We start from the raw sequence: 20662 nt of genomic DNA, 5'->3' as shown, positions 1-20662 counted from the left end.
CTGTGGGAGGTGCCATCCCCCTGCTCCTCTGACTGCCCTTGTCCTTGGCTCTCCCAGATCGACTTCCTGAATTCAGTGATAGTGGATCTGCAAAGGCGAAACGAGGAATTGAACTTGAAGATACAAAGAATGTGTGAAGCCGCCCTCAATGGCAACGACGAGGAGATAAATAACTATGACAGGTATAAATCCCAAGGGAAACCTGGGCTCATGTTTTGGGAACTGTTGGTAGCAGCGGGTTGGGATCTGCACGATGCACCAGCCTGATCTCAGCCATGAGGAGGGACAGACGGAGGTTTCCCTGGAGTTCAGTGGTTGAATCCAGCCTTCTTTTTACACTGGGATGTTCCTGGTGGTGCAAATGATTCTCTGTGTTTATGGATCACAAACATTCACTTACTGTGACATGTTTGTTGTCAGGCTCGGTGGATCTGCCCTTCCCAAGTGCAGGAGAAGGGTCGTTGCTCTCAAGGGGCTGTAGCTGTGTTGGGATGGGGAGAGAAATAGAACTAAATAGAATAGTCCAGAGAAACAGAACTAAAAGCTATTTGATATATTGTGACTTCAGATCCCTCCAGGGAAAAGAGAAACTAGTTTACGTGTGTTTCTTTTAAATGTCTGTATTTGTGCACAAACAGCATGTTGTGTAGTAAATACTGCGGTGTAGGGGATTGTGGGGGCACTGCAGGGTGGTGGAGGAGCTGAGATCTTCCGGAGGGGTTTGTAACTGCTGCTTGTTGAGCTCTGTGGCAGTTCCTCAGTCTCAGTAATCACAGAGCTCACAGTGCAGGGCAGGGCCACAGGCCTCGCTCCTGTGTGAAGGAACCGTGTCCCCCTGACCTGTGCTGCCCTTGCAGTGAGGAGGAGAGCCTGTCCAAGAAGAAACCACGCCTGTTCTGCGACATCTGCGGCTGCTTCGACCTGCACGACACCGAGGACTGTCCGACACAGGCGCAGGCGCTGGAGGAGCCGCCGCACTCAGCTCACCACGGCAGCCGGCGGGAGGAGCGGCCCTACTGCGACACCTGCGAGGTGTTCGGGCACTGGACGGCCGAGTGCAACGACGACGAGACCTTCTGATGGCAGGGGAGGGACCGGCCCTGGGCCCCCCCACGGACCTTTGGAACCACCAGCAGCTGCGTGTGCTGAATGTCAGGGAAAGGGACAGCGGTTCTGCCCCTCCCGCTCCCCCTGCCCGTCCGCCTCACAGGCAGTGAATGGATAAATTTTTGCTCCTCCACTAATAAATAACCCCTGTCCCTTTTTAACAAACTTTACGAAGGTAAATAAAAGATTTAACAAGTGACTTTATGCTGTTTTTTCCCAGGTTCTGGGTTTGTCCCGCCCGTAACAGGAAATGCTTCCGTGCTGTCGCATCTGTTGATGGGAAAACATGTATAGGAATGAAGCACTAGAGTTATATTAAAGCTTATTTAAATACCTTAAAAATATGCTGTTAATTTTCATATTTGCACTAAACCATTTTAAGGCTGAATTTGTACATTTAGATTTTTAAGCTTTTTTTTTTTGACACTGGACTGAGTTGAGAAATATTTCATCTTTATTTTCCTTTACTCCTTTGACTGTGATGTTGCTCGGTGCCGTGAGCTCTGGGTTGTGGTTTGGTGTGAAACATGGAAACCCAGCACAGGTAAGGAAGGAACGGAGCTGCTGGGGGTTTTTGGAAACCCATATGCTGTGCACACCTGAAACAGTTTGTGGGACATCCCTGTTTTGCATTCTTTCAGCTTCTATATAGTGAGTGTGTGGTGTGTGTGTATATATGCATATATATATTAAAGTTATATTTTGGAAAAAAAAAGTGTGTTTTCTTTCCTACCTTTCTGTTCTGTTTAGAGTGTTAAGGGGTTCTGTGTGGGGTCAGCCAAGGACTGCATTGTACATCCCAGGTTGGGGAAGACCTCCAAGATCATCAAGTCCAACCTATGACTGATCCCCACCTTGTCACCCAGGCCAGAGCCCTGAGTACCACATCCCACTTTTCCTTAAACACCTCCAGGAATGGTGACTCCACCACCTCGCTGGGCAGCCCCCTTCAATACTTGGTCACCCTTTCTGTAAAGAAATTCTTCCTGATGTCCAAAGTAAACCTGCCCTGGTGCAGTTTAAGACCATTTCCTCCTATCCTGTCCCTTGTTCCCTGGTAGCAGAGCCCGACCTCCCCCCGGCTGCCCCCTCCTGTCAGGGAGTTGGAGAGAGCGAGAAGGTCCCCCCTGAGCCTCCTTTTCTCCAGGCTGAGTCCCCCACAGCTCCCTCAGACATTCCTGGTGCTCCAGACCCTTCCCCAGCCCCGTTCCCTGCTCTGGACTCGCTCCAGTCCCTCAATGTCTGTCTTGCATTGAGGGGCCCAGAACCAGACACAGCACTCGAGGTGTGGCCTCTCCGGTGCCGAGCAGAGAGAGAATCCCTTCCCTGGTCCTGATGTCGCACTACTGCTGTCACTGGCCAGATATAAGTAACCACACACGGCGCTCTCGGCGTTCCGGGCTGTGCCTCCCGACGCTCCCGCTCCCTGCCCTCACAGCGGCGGGCGGGGCCGAGCCCGACGCGCCTGCGCGGCCCCGCCCCGCGGTCACGCGGGCGGGCGGGGCGGCCATGGCGGCGCACCTGAGCTCGGGCAGGGTGAACCTGACGGCGCTGAGGGAGGCGGGGCGGCGCGAGCTCCGCGAGTTCCTCGACAAGTGCGCGGGCTCCAAGGTGGGAGCGCGGGGACCGGGAGGGGAGCGGGACCGAAGGTGGGCGCGGGGCCCAAGGTGGGAGCGCGGGGCCGGGATGGGGATGGATCGCGGACCCCGCTGTCCCCTCTCCAGGCCATCGTGTGGGACGAGTACCTGACCGGGCCCTTCGGGCTGATCGCGCAGTACTCGCTGCTCAAGGTAAGCGCCGGGCGGGTCGGGGGAGGCTCCCAGCCCTGCCCCGACCGCGCCGCTCTCGGGTGACGCCCGTGCCCCCGCACAGGAGCATGAGGTGGAGAAGATGTTCACGCTCAAGCCGGGCCGGCTTCCCCCGGCCGACGTCAAGAACATCATCTTCTTCGTCAGGCCCAAGCTGGAGCTGATGGACATCATCACCGACAACGTGCTCAGGTACCGCGGGCAGGGGAGGGCGGCCAGGGGACGGGTGTGGTCTGAACCACCGACTGGCTTGTTATACCTGGGCAGGGAACGAGGAACCACGTGCAGACACCAAACTGCAGCACAGCCACTCGGGGCTTTGAGTGGGGAGAGAGAGGGGCTTCTCTTTGGCTGCCATGCAGAGGATCTGTTCCTCCTTATGAGGATATGTGTTCTTTCTAATTATCTGGAGTGAGTCGTGCTTGGATTGATGCTCCTTTTGGGAACTGCAGGATAACCAAGTCCCCTTGCCCTGGTGCCAGTCCTGTGCCTGCACTCGGCTGGGTTGTGCATCCTGGGCACTGTAACATGCGAAGCTGGGAGTTGGCAATAATAACCCAGTGCAGTGCTCCTGCTGTGGCTCTTCCAGGGAGGACAGAGGCCGCTCTCCCCAGAGGGATTTCCACATCCTGTTTGTGCCACGCCGCAGTCTCCTGTGCGAGCAGTGGCTGAAGGAGCAGGGTGTGCTGGGCTCCTTCATCCACCGCGAGCAGTACAGCCTGGACCTCATCCCCTTCGATGGGGACCTGCTCTCCATGGAGTCCGAGAGCGCCTTCAAGGTGAGCGCTTTGAGGGAAAACCCTCTGTGGTTTTGGGTTGGCCGTTGGTGTCAGTACAGCAGCTCTCAGAGGGTTTGGGGGGGGACCTGCACAGCAGGGAAAGGCCTTGCAGAGCAGATGTGACTTGATCCTGAGGCCTGAACTGAGCCTGAACTTCCCTGTGTGTTTGCACACTAAACGCTGAAGGAACAGTCACTACAAGGAGCTGCACCCAGTCCCTCCAGCTTTACCTGCTGCTGTTGTTATCACAGATGGGGCATTCCTGACTTGGAGCATTCAGTTGTCAGGAGGAGCCAGCACGGTTTGTGTCGCTGAGCAGTCAGGAATTCATGAGTGATGGTTCATCCTGCACTGAGCTGCACTGAGCGCTAACAGCTGGCACATCCCAGCTGTGTGTCCTGTGTTCCCAGAGTGCTGCATCTGGGGACAGGATGGTTTGGGAGTTTCTTTGGCCCTCTCTGCCATATGAACTGTAGCCCAGAGGACATGTCAGGGCTTCCAGCTACCATGAGGTGTTGGGTGCTCAGATTGGCCTAATTAGCAGGAGAGGCTCCTTGCAGTCACTTTCTGGCTCTCTTGCTCCATCAAACTGGATTTGTGTGTGGAGTTCAGAAATACTGTAGTGTCTGGTCTGGTCAAATGATTTGCTATAGCAATGGCACAAATAATAAGGTCCAACAGCCACAGTTTTTTCCCAGCCTGTGTCTTGTCTGAACTGTTCATATGAACCTCACACTGCTGTGGAGGAAGCTGTGTTGGATCAACACCTCTTATCAGAATCCTTCTTGTTCTTTAGGAATGTTACCTGGAGAGTGACCAGACCAGTCTGTACCATGCAGCAAAGGGGCTGATGACACTGCAGGCTCTCTACGGAACCATCCCACAGATTTTTGGGAAGGGCGACTGTGCTCGGGTGAGGATGAAAAAATGCATCTTGTTCTTTGGAACTGCCTTAAGGGTTGTTTGATTAAATGCACTTCTGGGTGTATTTTAATCCAGCCACGACACTCACTTGTCCTTTTCCTTCTCTCTGATCAACCTATGGTTTAATTGGTACTTTTTGTGGTGAGAGAACAGCTTGAGGTGAAGGCAGTGCTGTGGCCAGTTGCTGTCTTGCTAAGTTGCAGAGAGCAGCAGAGAAGGACTTTGTTTTCTCTGTGTCATCCTGCCCTGTCCATCAGCCACTCTGTACCTCTGGCCATTCTCTTCCTTTTTACCCAGGGCTGTGCCCACGCTTGCACGAGCATGTGCTTGGGCTCAGCTCAAATCCATCTGCTGTGGCCTGGACTGTAACCAGCCTGACACGATTTCCTTTCAGCATGTGGCCAACATGATGATCAGGATGAAGCGTGAGTTCCCTGGGAGCCAGAACTCCATATTTCCTGTCTTTGATACCCTCTTGTTGCTGGACCGCAACGTCGACCTGCTGACGCCGCTGGCCACGCAGCTGACGTACGAGGGGCTGATAGATGAGATCTATGGCATCCAGAACAGTGAGTTTTGTGGGGAAGGGGGGTTTCCTGTGCCTTGGGGGAAGTTTCCCATGTCCTGGGGGAGGTTTCCCGTGTGCTGGAGCCAGTTGCAGTGTGTCACAGTGGTTTCTGCTTCACTAAATGGCAGGAGGGTGGGAGCAGCTCAGCTGAAGTGAGTGCAGGTTGGTTCAGTCCCAAGCTGGAGCCCATCAAGATCCACTCTGGCTCTTTTTGCCTGGGAGGGGGAGCTGAACACTGTGTGGTTATTGAATGGGCATATTTTGGATGCTGGGTGGGTGCAGCCACAGAACACATGGTGTACAAGTACAAGCCTGGCTGGATCATGTGTCACACTGAGAGGACAGGGACAGTTTTTGGTGGCCATTCAGAGGGTACTCCTTCTCTTCAGGAGGCAGTCAGAAAACTCCAGAGAGGCCTTTATGGGCTCTAATTTCTACTCCTGGACTGGACTGGCTGCAGGGCTCATCCAAGCCTCTCTGAAAGCAGCTGGCACCTGGGTTCTGATCACATGTGTTTGTGTAGGTCCCTGGGTGAATGCAGTGAGACTCTCCTTAATTAACACCTAAGCACTGAGGGGTCTGGGTGTTTATATTTGCTCTGCTGCTCAGAGCTGTTTCCAGCCCAGGGGACATGTTCCCACAACCTGCTAATCATTACTTCTGGTGGTGAAGTTCCAGTCCTTTAAGGGTAATTTCTCTGCATTTGGTAGCTTATGTGAAACTCCCTCCTGAGAAGTTTGCCCCGAAGAAGCAGGGTGAGGGTGGGAAGGATCTCCCCACGGAACCCAAGAAGCTGCAGCTGAACTCTGCAGAGGAGCTGTACGCCGAGATCCGCGACAAGAACTTCAATGCCGTGGGGTCAGTGCTCAGCAAGAAAGCCAAGATCATCTCAGCAGCCTTTGAGGTGAGGCCTGGATCCAACAGTGCATCCCTTGGGTGTACTTGTCATCAGCTAAGTCACAGTCTGCCCTCAGCAGGGCAGTGACTGGCAGCTCGAGCTGCTGCCACAGAGTAATGCCCCAGGCAGAGAAAAAACAGATGGTCTTGAGAAGCTCCTCCAGTCTGTTCCCCGGCCCTGGGGTGAGATCAGCTCCACTCAGACTGGGAGGTGTTGGTCAAATCTCCTTTGAAGAATCCTGTAGTAATGTGGATCCTCCTCTTCTCCCCGCACCTCTGTTCTGGGATTTTCCTTCTCCTCAGAGCTTCTGCCATGTGAGCCCATAGTTTCCACAACAGGAATTGCATCCCTTGGTCTGCAGGAAGGTCAGGTGCTGCTTCCCTCTGCAAGAGGCCAAAGTTCAGTTTTAGTGTGCTGTGCAGTTCCACTTTGCTGCTCTTGTTACCTGTTCACTGAAAGGTCCTTTTCCCTTTGTATTTGCTGAGGATGCAGAGAAAAGGCTTTAAGCAATAAAACTCCAGAACAGCTTATTGTGGCTGGCATGAAAAACAATAGGAATGTGGAAAAGACAGTTGCCTTGCAGAAGTTTTAACCTGTAAATTCATGTTCATGTGTCACCGTAGACAGAGCTGGAAAGTTGTGGGGGGCATGTTTGTGGTTTTGTTTGAAAACATCCTGTTGATGAATCATAAAGAAACTGAGATCTCGGCTTTCAGACTTCATGGGGATTCTCAAGAGAACTCATCATACTCTTTGATTGTATTTCCTTTATGTTTTTTTAGTCCCTTCACCTCTGCCACATCAAAGATGAGGTAGCTGTACCTTAACTGAAATACTGAGTGCTCAGCCTCCTCTCCTAGTGTATGTTTGCTTCTGCAGTACCAGTGCTGGAGGAGCTAAAGCTGGACTATTCCTACTGGCTGTTAAAAAAAAAGAGAATTTTAACAAATTGTCAGTGGTAATAGGTGATAATGAAACAGCAGCATATTGGCAGCAGAGGACTTCTTAGATTGCAGGCTCCATCATTATCACTGTCCTGCCTGCACTTGCCCGTTTAAATCCTTCACATCTGAGTCAAATTAGTATTATTTTTATTCCAAGTTGCAGCAAGAGGCAAGTGACCCAAATGCAGTGCAGACCTCTGGACTGCTCTGAGAGCTGAACTCTGCAGGGGCTTTAGCACATCCTGGCTCAGAGCCTGGGACACTGCTGCAGCCAGGTACAGGGAATGGCAGAGCCTGCCAGCCCAGCTCCCAGCACCTTTCACTCCCGCTCCCAGGAGAAATATCCCCCCAGCTCTGAGAGCATTGGCCTAGAGCTCCAGGTTTCCTGGCAGCCAGCAAAGTAATTCCTCTTTGTGTGAAAAAGGCAGTTTTCCCTGGTAGGGAAATGGAGGAGAGCAAGTAGTGATGGCTGGAGTCAGACAAAGGTGGATTAAGGTTGGAAAAAGTGTAATGGAAGACAACCAATCTGATGATCCTGTTGTATTATGTCCTGCCTCTTCCAGTGATCCAAGTGCTGTTGCAGGTAATGCTGTGACTTCAGTGAAAGCATTTAAAGTCTTTTATCTGAAAGGTCACATATCTCTAACTCCTGCAGGTGCAGTGAGTACAGTAAAATAGCTTTCCACGATAAAATGACCTAGTCAGTGTTCCTGACGTGCACAAGGCCTAACCTCAGCGATGGGTTTCTCCAGGAGAGGCACCACGCGAAGACGGTGGGGGAGATCAAGCAGTTTGTGTCCCAGCTGCCCCACATGCAGGCGGCCAGGAGCTCGCTGGCCAACCACACCTCCATCGCAGAGCTCATCAAGGACATCACCAGTGAGTATGTGCTCAGCACCCCCTTGGGCTGCTTGAAATACAGCCAGAGGACAGATGACTTGATGGACATTGCTCAGCCTGGCAAAAACTGGCTTTGCTCCATCCAGTGCATCTCTGCTGAAAGGTTAAAAGTAGAAAATAAGCTGTCTGTTGCTGTTGTGTTGATTTTCATTCTTTTCCCGAAGCATCTGAAGATTTCTTCGATAATTTAACAGTGGAGCAAGAGTTCATGTCTGGAATAGACACAGACAAGGTAAGTAGATAATGACAATTAGTGACTCTTACGTCTTCAAAAATGTTTTTTTTCCATTTGGGTTTTTTCGAGAGAGGAAATATCTGATGTAGATGATGTCTGGTGACTTGCCTCGCTGAAATAGCTGCCCCTGCCCAGGATGCAGCTGTACCCGGGGGGTCTGACCTGGGCAGGGGCACTGTGTGCTGTGAGGGATCGGTGAAACGTTGGAGATGGTTCATTAGAATTTTTTAGTGCATCAGGTGAAGTCTGGCTGCTGACTGTGGAACTGCCATCCTTCAGGGAGAGCCCAGGTGGAACCTGGGTCACTGTTTTGCAGATGGTTCTGAGCTGTCTGGAGAACAGTTGGACCCTCTTTCTTGCTGTTTTGGAGACACTGAGCAAACTATATCTTTCTTTCCAGGTCTTCTGGGCACTTTAACAGTTCTTTAAATAACAGTTTATGTATTTTATTTAATAGGTTAACAATTACATTGAAGACTGCATAGCTCAAAAACATCCATTAATCAAGATCTTGCGTCTTGTTTGCTTGCAATCCGTGTGCAACAGTGGACTGAAGCAGAAGGTTCTGGACCATTACAAGAGAGAGATTCTCCAGGTTGGGCTCTAACTTTTGGATCAATAAATTCCTGAGAAAATCCATATCAAATCCTCAGCTCTACAACACTTGCATTCTAGGCAGACACATCTTAAACCAGGGTAGTGTTGAGTTCCAGCGTGCACAGAGGGAACACAGAGTTATCTGGGCTGACAGCAGTGCCTGGGAGGGTGTTTGTGTGTGTTACAACACGTAGATACAGTGGTTTATATCACTGCTCTTTTTACTGTTATGTTTTAAACACTCTAAATAGGATACACTCTAGAGAGATCTTAACTAAAAAGCTCTTTTAAACAAACACTTTTTTAAAATTAATATCTTTGCCTTTTTTTTTTAACACTCTGGTCATGGGTTACTGACAGGGTATTAAAGGTGATTTCTTCATATTGCAGACTTATGGCTATGAACATATATTGACTTTAAACAACCTGGAAAAAGCTGGACTGCTGAAACCTCAGACAAGTGGCAGGAATAACTACCCCACGATCAGGAAAACCCTGCGCCTGTGGATGGATGATGTTAATGAACAGGTAACCAGGCACTGGTAACTGGTGAACAGGTAAAACCAGCCACGAGCACTGCATACAACCACACAACTATGTGCAGCAGGAACACCCATTTTTTTTTCATGTAATTTATTTCTGTGGTGCTGTTTCGCAGCGTGAGGTGGCTCTGACCTGCTGCTCCCCCCGTGCTCTCTCCCACAGAACCCCAACGACATCTCGTACGTGTACAGCGGCTACGCCCCGCTGAGCGTGCGCCTGGCACAGCTCCTGGCCCGCCCGGGCTGGAGGAGCATCGAGGAGGTGCTGAAGATGCTGCCAGGGCCCCATTTTGAGGAGAGGCAGCAGTTACCCACTGGCCTTCAGAAAAAGCGTAAGTTTTGCCTTGTTTTCCCTTGTTTTAAAGAGAAGTGCATCTCTCTTAGGCTGCAATGAGGCAAACTGAAATCAGGGGCTGGCAGAGTCCAGGCCTCAGTCTCATCTCCCTGTCCATCTGCAGTATTAGATCTAAGTAACCATCCTGTGACAAATTGTTTTAACTTCCCATCAGAGTACTAAAATAAACTCCAACCTGTGATTTTAGTGTGTAACATTACTTTACAAAGAATGTCAGCTTCACCTACCCAGTATTAAAACTGGTCAGGCAGAAGCACATCTATAAAGAGACTGCAGAGCGGGAGCAGGGTCTGGATTCACCCAATAAATTTTCCCCCTAATTCAGCTGCTCTCTGTAGTTTAGCTTTAGATCAGACAGTTGATGCACAGGAGATGTAAAACTCAAACTAAGCCAACCTGCCCCTTTCCCTGGCTCCCCAGGTCAGCACGGGGAGAACAGGGTCACTCTGGTGTTCTTCCTGGGAGGGGTGACGTACGCGGAGATCGCTGCACTGAGGTTCCTGTCCCAGATGGAAGATGGAGGCACAGAGTACGTCATTGCCACCACAAAGCTCATCAACGGAACAACCTGGATCAAATCCTTGATGGAAAAACTGGAGCCTGCCCCTTTCTAGGGGGTGTGGTGAGAGACAGTAAAGAGAGAGGCCCTGTGTGACACAGGCACGTCTGGTCCTGGCTCTGCTGCTTGAACACTGGAGAAACACGGCACTGAAAGGAGCTCTCCTGAGACCAGCTCATGATCCAGTGACCCTCATCCCTTCTGCACTTTGTGTTCCAGCCATTTGTGGAACTTTCTATTAAACAAACAGTGCTGGAAGGCACTAAGGATGGAATAAACCATGGGAGAGAATGAGAAATCCCTGCTCGTGGTCTGACCTGGCAGCCAAGCACGGGGGGACTGGAGGTGTGCCCTGGTCCTTCTCTTTGGCAAATTGCTGCTTTTTTTTCTTTCAGTTTAGTTTTAGTGGGAGATGGAGGCAGGATGTTACCTGTTCCTGATTTCATACCACTATTCCCAGTCTCTCTCTCTCTGGTGTTTGGAACATTCCATGGATGCACTGGATGTGTTTGTCAGAGTTAGGTGCCTCTGATCCTCAAGCCTTTCACTTCACTTTATCCTTGAAGGGATCATTGTGAGGTGGCTTGTTTGTCCCAGGTACTCCCACCTGACTGTGGAAAGCTACTCCAGAGTATGAATTACATCAGTGTGTCAGGAGCTGATGGTTGAAGACACACAGACACTCCCCAGGTGGGACTTGGGCCAAAACCAGCAACAACAGAGACCCAGTAAACAGCGGGTTTAAAACAGACACTTTTTTCACCCCCCTGCTGAAGTTATAAAGGGTGGTACTCGCTGTCACAAGGTGTTGTAGAGCTCAAACTTATAAAATGGAATTTTCCACGGGCTTGGTGGCTGGGCCCTTGGTGTTGCTGAGCCAGTGTGTAAAAGAGGCAGCTTCCAGAGGCTGGGAAGGCAGAGCAGGGGTGGTGTTGGTGCCTGGTGGGCACAGTCACTGTACCCACAGGCTTTAACAGCCCCCACTGGAGACTCCTAAATTGAAGACAACTAAAAAAAAACAAACCACAAATCACTTTCTTACCAAACGTTTCTGCTTTTAGTTATCCTGCATAATGTGGCCCAGTAAACACCTTCATTTTTCAAGTTGTCACAGTTGTGACTGTGAGTTTGGGCATGTTTTATTTTCTGAGTTCTGCCAAATGAAGCCCCTTCATGGCCCCCTCTGTCTGCTTAACTCCAGTTATTAGAATAAAATAAAGATGTATTTGATCTTTTTTTGGAAGTGTTTGCACTCTCTCTCTGGAATACAAAAATAAATAAAACCCTGCACTGTGGTAGCTGTGTTCTTCTGCCACTGCCCCAAGACAACTGAATTACTTAAAGCAAATTTTTTAATATCTGAATGTTTTTTCTTTAAACTCATTCAAAATTTCATTCTGTTCTGCCACCTAACATACTGCATTGGAAATATCTGTGGGATTTCCTGACTTTTAAAGAAAAATACGGTTTCAGTCTTCAGAGACTTTACTTGAGGTGGGTGGGCAACATGCAGATTTTAAAAAAACAAAAGAAATTACTCAACTTTGACAATGATGCAAGGAGCAAGTGTGGATTGCCTTCCTCTGTTATTTCTGCAGTTTCAGAGTATTTAAAAAGAAAATTGAATTAGCTTTGGATCAAAAGTCAGATGTTACTGTGCAGAGGAAAACAAGAAACAATGTGACTCAGTGCAGTCCTTACAGTGTCCTTGGCCTGGCCTGAGGGGTCTTTGTACTATCAAAATTTCCAGATATTTTTTTTTTTTTTTTAGTTTTTATTTTATTTATTTTTAAATCTTAAAAAGTGAACCAATCCTGAGGAAATGTCTAGCCCTGATCAGGCCGGTCTGTGAACTGAGGTCATGCTGTGTAAAAGCTGCACCACGAGTGAATAAAGGAAACCATGCAAAGCCCCACTGCCCCAGCTGACCTAACTCTCCACCTGGAGCAGCAAAACATGTTTGTTAGTAACACCAGAGGCAAAACCCCAGACACTTGGTAAACTCTTAATTTATCACCAACACTGCTGCCTATTTTTTTGCAGACCTGCCCCAGCACTGAGCTGTGTGGCCACTCCACCTAGAGAAAGTCTCTTCCTGGAACTATTCAACAACAACAACAATAAAAAAATTTAAAAAAAAAAAAAAAACACACCACATCCTGACATTGATAATTCCCTGGAGGAGCAATTACTACTTAACAGGCTTCCTGAGCAGCTGATTATGTTCTGCTGCTGTCCAAGGCCCTGCTGACCATGTGGATAATAATTTGATAACAAGGGAGCCTAATTAAATTAAGGGGCCATTTTCTACATCATAATATATTTGTAGGCAAGAGATTTGATCTGCAGAACATGATCTTCCTTCTCTCTGCTGTCTGCATTACAAGCAAAAAAAAACCATCACCCAACCTCTACCCCTGAACACTTTCACTTTTCATACAGCATTATCAGAAAGGAGTTTTGCTAAAAATAAACATATATCCTGGCCCCCTTCTCCCCTCACTGCAAAGGGGCTGCAGTGCTCGTGCTCTGAAAGGTCAGGGTGACACCCTGGGAGGACAAGGGTGGCACCAGAGCAGTGACCTGGTGACAGTGCAGGCATTGGCTGCCTTCAGCCCAATCTTTTGGTAAAAAGAGCCAGACTCAGTCTGCACAGTGCCACCCTTGGGACCCACAGCCCCAGCTGTGTGTGAGCATCCTCCTCTTCCTCCCCAAGTGGCCCACAGAGCACAAGGCTCCCAGGGAATAACAGAGCAAGAGGCACAGCAGCCTCCCATGTAACAGAGTAAAAAGTGTAAGATGACACATTTTGCTAGAGGAAAAAACCCCACAACTAAACCAATGCAGGTTTTGACCTGGTAACACCAAGCCCTGGTGCTTAAGCCCAGGAAATGCTGTTGGCAGCAGCCCCCTGGGGAAGGGGAGCTGTTTGGCTGCTCCGAGCACGACGTGCTGTGTCGTATCATAACCGCCCTGACCACACCTAGAGAGTGCACCAGTCCTGCACACACACCCCGGTACTCCCGGCTCCGGAGCGGATCACAGCGGGATCAGCCCACAGCACAAACCCCCTGGAAGAGAGAAATCCAAGGGACAGCTGCAGAACAGAACTAGAGAGAAGCAGGACCTTGACACACTCGAGCCTGGGTAAGCAGTTCATTTCTTTATCTCTCCAGATAACCAGAAATCCCGTAAAGCCCGTGGATAGAAAACTTCAGTGCCTTGAACAACGGGGAAACCATGACTGCTTTAAAAATGAAATAATTCCCATACTATATACATGTGCCTGAGCTTAGAATGAAATGACCGAACTCTTTAACAACAGCAAAAAGTGAACTCTTTATCAGAAGACCTCTTTAAAAAACATTCTAAGTGACAGGATGAGAATTCAGTTTACTTTGGCTGGCTTTAGACCGCTTAGAAGAGAAATAATCCTTTTGGGTTTGCTTTATCTTAAGTCTCATTTTAAACTCCCTTTATGTGCTTGACCAAGAGCGTAGATATTTTTCATGAGGCAGAGTTGTGATCAAAATTTAAAAGAACATGTAAATCAGAGAGATGATAGAATTTTTTAGGTGGGTCTTCACAGCTTTAAGTCTAAGGAGCCAACAATTTTTGTGAAAGAGTTTGGATTTAATTTTAAACTATCAAGCAATTACTTCCAAAGCAAGTGTAAGTATGACTTTAAAATAAAGCTATAAGATGAATTCTAAAGCATTTTACCCCATGTCTCCCATTTAAAGGTTATTTTTAACATGAGATATAAATATTTGCCTGTTCAAACTTGTATTTAAGCCTCAGTTTTCATCATTCTTAAACAAAAGGCTCAGTTTGTGCCAGTATTTCCATTAGATGCAATTATAGCATTAAATATTAATGGTGGCTTCCTTGGAGGAATTGACCACTTTGATCAGAACACGCTGTTGGTAATGCACCATCAGTGGCCACTCTGATCCTGAAGCTTCCTGGATACCCAGCCACTGCCACAGGGGAAAGATTCCAGGAGCCAGCTGGACTCTCTAAGAGCCTCTGGCCTCACCCACACAGCCATGCCCACAGCCTGTGTCTGTATTTCTATCTGCTCCGTTAACAGTCCTAACTGGGAGACTTTGAGCAGATTCCAAACTCTCTTTCAACACTGCACAGCTCAGGAGGACTCTGGGAGGCACACGAGTCCCACCAGACACTAACAACATTCCAGGTGGGCATCAACCCTCCTGATCACAAGGTTTCTCCCCACGGCAGAGTCACTGGGGAGAAACTGTGAATTACGGTCTCCCTGCTCGGGAAGACTCACCCTGTCCCTGTGCTTACAGGCCGGGGAGGAGCAGGAGCATCCAACCCCAGGGATCCTACCTGCCGGAGAGCGCGATGCCGGAGTCCTTCGCCATCCACGTCCTCAAGGTGCTGAGGGAGCTGCTGGCCTTTGTGCTGTTCAGCTACACGGTGCTGCTCGGGGCACTGCTCCTCGCTGGCTGGACCACCTACTTCTTGGTGCTCAAATGAGGGCTCTGCTCCTGCTCTTGCTCCTGCTCCTGCAGCCACCGGCTTTCCAGAGGCAACCAGTTCCGCAGTGCCGGGCACACAGGATGGACGGCCCTTCTTCCCCCTGCACCAAACCTGCAAGTCCTTACAGCCTCACCACAACCTTATTTTCTTATGTAAAAACAATAAAGATTAAAAGAAAAGGTATCCACCTGCATGCACTTTGCTGATCTTTTGCAGCTCTTGCAGATTCTTTGTGTCTCCCTGAAATGTTTAAAAGCCTCCCAGCAGTTTTCTCCTGAGACTCCCACCCTGCCTAAAGAGGGACAGGAGGGATGCAACACAATTCCAGCACGACCAATATCTCAATAAAACAAGTCCTGCCTTGTCCAACTCTGCCTAATTAAGGGTGTGAAGGCAGAGAGACAGAAATTACTTGTCAGTTTATTTAGAAGTCCTGAAAAAAGACCTTTCAAACCAGTACGAGGTTTCCCTCTCCCTACTGTTTTGTGACGTACAGGGGCAAGGAAAGGGCAAACAAAGGAATTAACATTCATGGGCTACCAGTTCTCTTATTAATTAGTATTCTATCTTCTTTTGGTTAATGATTCTCTTATTTTTCACATGAATTAGTGCCATGCTCAGTCTTTCTCTTGGTTTGGGTCTGGGGGTTTGTTGGGTCGGTCAGAATCACCTCTTACCCCAGTGGAGCCGGTTTCAGCCCAGTTGCTGAGTTGGGTTTATTGGTTTCTTCCTTCTCTTGGGGGTTCTGCCCCATGTCCTTGTGGCTCATAAACTCTGCATTCCCTGTGTGCACTATCAGTGGAAATCCTTTTCCCCTCGCTCAGACCTGCCCCAGGTCTGAGATCACTGAAACATGTCAAGCCCTAAACCTTAACAAGGCAATTCTACCCACAAGTCATTTGTTTTTCCAACACCTGGACACCACTTAAAGCTTGTGTGCTGCTCTATTTCAGAGTTTAAATCTCCCTTCTTGCCTGAGGAAGTTGAAGGTTGGACATCAGGGATCTTAAATTTCTGGTTCTTCAAAGACATGTTGGAGTAACCAGAAGATGCAAAGGGGATTAAAAAAGACATTACAACCTGAGAGCTGGAGACTCTCTGAGGAAGAATGATAAGAGGTCCAAAGAACGTGGACCAAAATAGCCAATAAACGATAGAACACTAATTATATGAAGAGAATGGTGTGACTTGGAACCAAAAATTAAAATGTTAAAGTGTATAAGCACGTGAAAAGCCTTAAAGGGGATGTATCTGGCTGGAACGACTCGCTACGCACCTCCGGCCAGAATAAAGCAATGCCTGGCTCGCTAACACTTTAGGAGGAGGTGCTGGAGGGTTTGGCTCCTCCCCGACGGTCGCCGCTGGCTCCGCCGTCCCTCGCCCCCGCCGCCGCCCTCACGGCCCCGCACGCGCCGCTCCCGCCCCCGCCCCGCCGGGCCCCGCCCCCGGTGACGTCACCACGCCGCGCGCCGGGCGGCCCAAGATGGCGGCGGGCGGGCGGTGGCTGCGGAGCTGCTGCTCCGTCCTCAGGTACCGCGGCGGGGCCGGGCGGGGGGGACGGGCGGGGACAGCGCCCGCAGCGCGAGATGTGCTGCCCGCACAGCGCGCACAAGGAGGAAAAACCGACCGGTCGTTTCTCAGGAAGATTGCTGCATAACAAAGAAATGCTCCTTACCTCCCGTGCTTTTCCTTTCTTTTTCTGCTCGAGTGTTTCAGTGACAGGCCCTGACCCTGGGGGGACATTTGCACGACATGGGATGTAAAGAAAACTGGCCGCAGGAGGCCCGAGTGTCGCCGGGTTGTACCATATTCCCTGTCACAATTCTCACCTACATGTACCGAACATCACTTTCAAGCATGTTTTTTAACCCGATTTTCAATATTACTGACTACCAGCAGTGTGCTCATACCAGATAAGATTTCCTCTCTTAACAATGCACTAGTTACTGTGCTCATCTTATTTTCTTGCACTTAAGTAACAGTAATTCAATAATAATAATTAAGTGACAATACAAAATTTGAAACAAGCTTACCCACTCACTGTTATGCAGCTGCATTCCAGAAGCCTGGTGCGGACTAGTTCCCCTAGAACAGCTTCTAGGGGTTGTTCTTCTCTTAGATCCCTGTTCCCCAGCAGACACAGGTTATTTCTTGTGCTGATCTTTTCCCCTTGCATTTCCAGGCACACTTTCCCAGTCCTGGCCAGTGTGAGGAGACGAGGCCTCTCGGGTGCCAGTGGCCGGTGGCACCAGGCCCTGGGGCTGGGGGTGGCCCTGTGTGCTGTCCCTGTTGTGGAGGTAATGTGGGAGGGGGGCACCCCCTCCCTGGGAGCAGTTAAATGTCCAAAAACACTTGTTTAACCTTGTACAGACCTGTTCTCACCCTGGAATTGTATCCTCTGTGAGCACTTGGCTCGTAAAGAGCAGTGAGGCTTTCCCTTAGCTTTGTCTTTAACTAATATCCATATGGAAGTGAATGTAAAGGTCATGGAAATGCCTTGTGTTGCAGCAGCAGGGATCAGTGTCCCTCAGTAACGATGCCCTGATCAGAAGAGCTGTGTCCCTGGTGACAGACAGCACAGCCACCCTGTTGTCCCAGACCACCTACGCGCTCATCGAGGCACTCACAGAGTACACAAAGGTGAGCTGAGAGAACACACACCTGGCACCAGTCACTGCTGGAAATGCTGAATGATCTGGCACTAACTGCACCTCTTAAACCGTGCTCAAAATGAACTTCTAAAAATCAATTTAACGGAAGGGGTGTGGGGTTGAAGATGTCGGGTCCCTCGGAAGCCATGGGATCATTGTTTGACACCAAACGTGGAAATTACTTTTAGCTTTGTTAAATTGTTGTAGCTTTGTTAAACTGTTGCTTTTGGGTTAAATTGATAGAATCATAGAATGGTTTGGGTTGTAGGGGACCTTAAAGATCATCCTGTCCCACTCCCCTGCCAGGGGCAGGGACACCTTCCACTAGCCCAAGTTGCTCCAAGCCCCATCCAGCCTGGCCATGGACACTTCCAGGGATGGGGCAGCCACAGCTTCTCTGGGCAACCTGTGCCAGGGCTTCACCACCCTCACAGGGAAGAATTTTTTCCAGTATCCAACCTAACCCTTCCCTCTGTCAGTTTGAATCCATTCCCCTTGTCCTTCGCTCCATGCTTATGTAAAAAGTCTTCCTTTTAATTAAGCCAAAATGACCCTGAAAATCAGAACTGGAGCTGAAGAAACTCATAACAGTTATTTCTGTTTACCTGTGTACTGAGTTCTCTGTTCCTGGGTATTTTATTTCCCTTCTCTGCCTTTCTAAGACCACGAACTGAGTTTCATCAGAAGAATAGTGTGAGCCATATTTAAGCCTGAAACAAGAAGATATGGTTTTAATTTTATAAATAAAGTGCCAATTTGAGTAAAGTATTTGCATTCCAGTTTATACCCTTATTAGTACAGTGAGTACACGAAGAGTAATTTTGTGAGAGCATCAGAGCTGTGCAGACTGTGTGAAATGATTCCTCTGCAGGCAGTTTATACCCTGGTGTCTCTCTACAAGCAATACTCAAATCTTCTTGGGAAGATGAACTCGGAGGAGGTGGATGCAGTGTGGCAGGTGGTCATAGGAGCCAGAGTTGATGTGAGTGGCCACCTCCCTTCCCTCACCCTCTGCCTCTAAAAACCCTGCTCAAAAGGTTCTGATCTCTCTCACCGTTTCACAAGGGTGGGAGAGCACTTGGGGGCAGTTACACCTCATGAAATAACACCTTGTTTTCCTCCCAGGTGAAGACGAAGCAGCAGGAATACCTGAGGCTGGAGTCCAGCTGGATGACGGCGCTGCGCCTGTCGGAGATGGCAGCAGAGGCTGCCTATCAGTCAGGTGAGCCCTGACACTTCCTTTCCCCTTTTCCCTTATTCAGTGAGAACAGAGTTGAGACACACGGAATATTCATTCACTTAACTTACCAATCCACAGCTCCTGCCTGGTTTTTAGAGGGGCTGAGAACTTACATTCTTTTTTTGGCTGTGAGTCTATAGAAGCATTCTGAGAACTAGGCTTGGAAACTTCACATGTGGTTTAGGTCAAGACCAAAGGCGACCAAAGGTATTTGAGGGAAGAGTTTAGTCATTTTTAAATGCAGGTTCAAACATGGTTGTGGGAGCCACAGAAATAAGGGGTCCAGCTGGGCTTTCTAGCTGAGTTCAGTTGTGTTAAAGAAAGAAAAGATACTATTTTTGGTCTTTTCTCTGTGTAGAGATTCGATAGCTCTGAGATTGAGTTATGGGCTGGTTTATGGTAAACTGGCAAAGTTACTGGAGTGGAGAAAGGGAGGAAAGCAGTGAATATGCAGGGACAGCCTAACTCTGGAAGTGCCTGAAAAAGACACAGAATCTGTAGGAGAATGGAAGGAGAAGGGATTCCGTGTTCAGCAGAAATTCCTGCTGCTGTAGGTGCTAATTGCAGTCATTTCCTTAACTGAAGGTTTGCCCAGTGCCCCTCTAACCCAGTATTTCAATTCTTACCCCCAGGAGCAGACCAGGCCTCGGTGACAGCCCGCAGCCACATCCAGCTCGTGAAGTCACAGGTGCAAGAAGTGAGGCAGCTGTCCCAGAAAGCAGAGACCAAATTAGCTGAAGCTCAAACAGAGGAGCTCATAAAAGCTCAAGGAGAGGAATCTTCATTGCCACAGGGTATTTTAGGAAATATGGATGCAGGCGATGACCCTTACCTTCGGGAGGACTGAACAGAACTGAACTGTAGCATATCTGGGAGTCAATCACAAATTGAACAGTCCCAAACTTTTGTGTGGGATAGTCTAAAACTGCTGAAATAAGCCCGTGATTCCATTTTTTTCCCCAAGCAGGATTGCTGTAGAAATCAAGTCACTTCCAGGTATTTGGAAGGCCTCCATTTTGTTTGTAACTTACTTTGTTTGTAATACTTTTGGATTCGTTTATTTAAACGTTTATCTATGCAAATGTGAAGACTGCTATCAAGGACAGCCCGGTGTTAATTGTGTCTCTGCTGGGAAGTTTGATGTGCTTGTGGGAGCTCATTAGGGATCAGCCAAAGAAGTGTGTTTAAAGAACCTTGTTTTTAACCTGTGAAGTAAATGATGTGTGTGAGGAGATGCCTTTATTAAACTGTGCAAAAGCATCTCATTGTGAGTGTGCCCATTTGGGTGAGAGATTAAGCCCTGTTTTCTGTTTGAACTTCAAAGTTTTTAACGTCTGAGTTGACAGCTGCCCCAAATTCCACTGAGCTGCAGTTGGGGGAAATATTTGCTGTAGAGCTGAGAACTTTCCATGGAGTTACTCAGGCTCTTGGTGAAGTTTTGCAGTTCAGCACAGCATCCTCTGTCACCACAGTCACCACACCTCGGGAGGTTCCTCAGGAAGCAAAAGGAGGTTTGATTTTCAAGATAATGTGGTTATAAACAAAATTATTTTGGCAACTGCCGTGGACTTCTTTACAAGGCAGTGAGTAAAAGAGTTTTACCTATTTGAATGCTTTTGAGCACAAGCTTCAGGAAATAATCTGAATTCTCTCTTTCGCAAACTTAATGTTTCACTTCAGATTTCAAAACCACAGATGTCTTTCACTGTGCTCATTTTCTAACTTCACAGCTAATGTGAAATTGGTTTTGCAGAACAGCATCCACTAGAACTTTATCACTGCTGACTGGAATCAGGTTTTGTAAGAAAACACGCATTATTCACAGGTTTTTCACAACAAATTACCATCTGATGCACTGCATCGAGGTGGCTGTTACTAAATTGAGGAGGAATTTTCTCTAGCATAGATTGTCTTATTTTGCCTGCCTTTGGAATAAATGCAATCTCAGCTGCACAGCACTGTACATTTATAGATTAAGTAGTAAAAGAATTAAGAAACCACCTTTACTTGCTGCTCACTGGCTGCTGCTGTATCCCGGGAGGATGG

The 20662-nt window shown here is 48.6% G+C and overlaps 3 protein-coding genes and 1 long non-coding RNA gene across 20 annotated transcripts in view; 3 read left to right on the top strand and 1 right to left on the bottom strand.

The window, feature by feature from the left end:
* Window positions 1–1822, top strand: part of CLIP1 (CAP-Gly domain containing linker protein 1) — a 61845-nt gene extending 60023 nt beyond the window's left edge. For all 15 annotated transcript variants that reach the window (XM_027651886.1, XM_027651895.1, XM_027651889.1 and 12 more), the window contains 2 exons: window positions 58–182; window positions 858–1822. In XM_027651886.1, coding sequence (XP_027507687.1) covers window positions 58–182; window positions 858–1080 — 348 coding nt within the window. In that variant the 3' untranslated portion in view covers window positions 1081–1822. The remainder of the gene's footprint in view (window positions 1–57; window positions 183–857) is intronic.
* A 788-nt stretch (window positions 1823–2610) lies between these two features.
* VPS33A (VPS33A, CORVET/HOPS core subunit) lies at window positions 2611–11580 on the top strand. 2 transcript variants are annotated; one of them, XM_027652251.1, is made up of 13 exons: window positions 2611–2718; window positions 2832–2897; window positions 2980–3107; window positions 3505–3694; window positions 4491–4607; window positions 5013–5187; window positions 5897–6090; window positions 7781–7907; window positions 8093–8160; window positions 8621–8758; window positions 9151–9288; window positions 9466–9634; window positions 10078–11580. In XM_027652251.1, exons 1-13 carry the CDS (start codon window positions 2617–2619, stop codon window positions 10269–10271), a joined length of 1806 nt encoding a protein of 601 aa, XP_027508052.1. In that variant the 5' UTR covers window positions 2611–2616; the 3' UTR covers window positions 10272–11580. The 2 variants fall into 2 exon arrangements, with proteins under 2 accessions (XP_027508052.1, XP_027508053.1); XM_027652252.1 differs by lacking the exon at window positions 10078–11580 and having other exon boundaries at window positions 9419–9619.
* A 3140-nt stretch (window positions 11581–14720) lies between these two features.
* LOC113951333 lies at window positions 14721–16079 on the bottom strand. The gene is made up of 3 exons (XR_003529111.1): window positions 16038–16079; window positions 14914–15017; window positions 14721–14836 (listed from the first exon to the last, which is right to left on the bottom strand). It is a non-coding gene; the product is annotated as an uncharacterized LOC113951333 (long non-coding RNA).
* A 97-nt stretch (window positions 16080–16176) lies between these two features.
* Window positions 16177–19876, top strand: DIABLO (diablo IAP-binding mitochondrial protein). Of its 2 annotated transcripts, none has more exons than XM_027652266.1 (6): window positions 16177–16255; window positions 16908–17022; window positions 17237–17365; window positions 18248–18358; window positions 18502–18598; window positions 19249–19876. In XM_027652266.1, exons 1-6 carry the CDS (start codon window positions 16209–16211, stop codon window positions 19461–19463), a joined length of 714 nt encoding a protein of 237 aa, XP_027508067.1. In that variant the 5' UTR covers window positions 16177–16208; the 3' UTR covers window positions 19464–19876. The 2 variants fall into 2 exon arrangements, with proteins under 2 accessions (XP_027508067.1, XP_027508066.1); XM_027652265.1 differs by having other exon boundaries at window positions 17234–17365.
* Window positions 19877–20662: the final 786 nt, after the last annotated feature.

This window comes from Corapipo altera, unplaced genomic scaffold (genome assembly GCF_003945725.1).
Source record: "Corapipo altera isolate COAL_440 unplaced genomic scaffold, ASM394572v1 67, whole genome shotgun sequence".
In the NCBI taxonomy this organism is placed as follows: Eukaryota; Metazoa; Chordata; class Aves; order Passeriformes; family Pipridae; genus Corapipo; species Corapipo altera.
The sequence above is the reverse complement of the archived record's forward strand: the minus strand, read 5'-3'. Positions and strand labels throughout refer to the sequence as shown.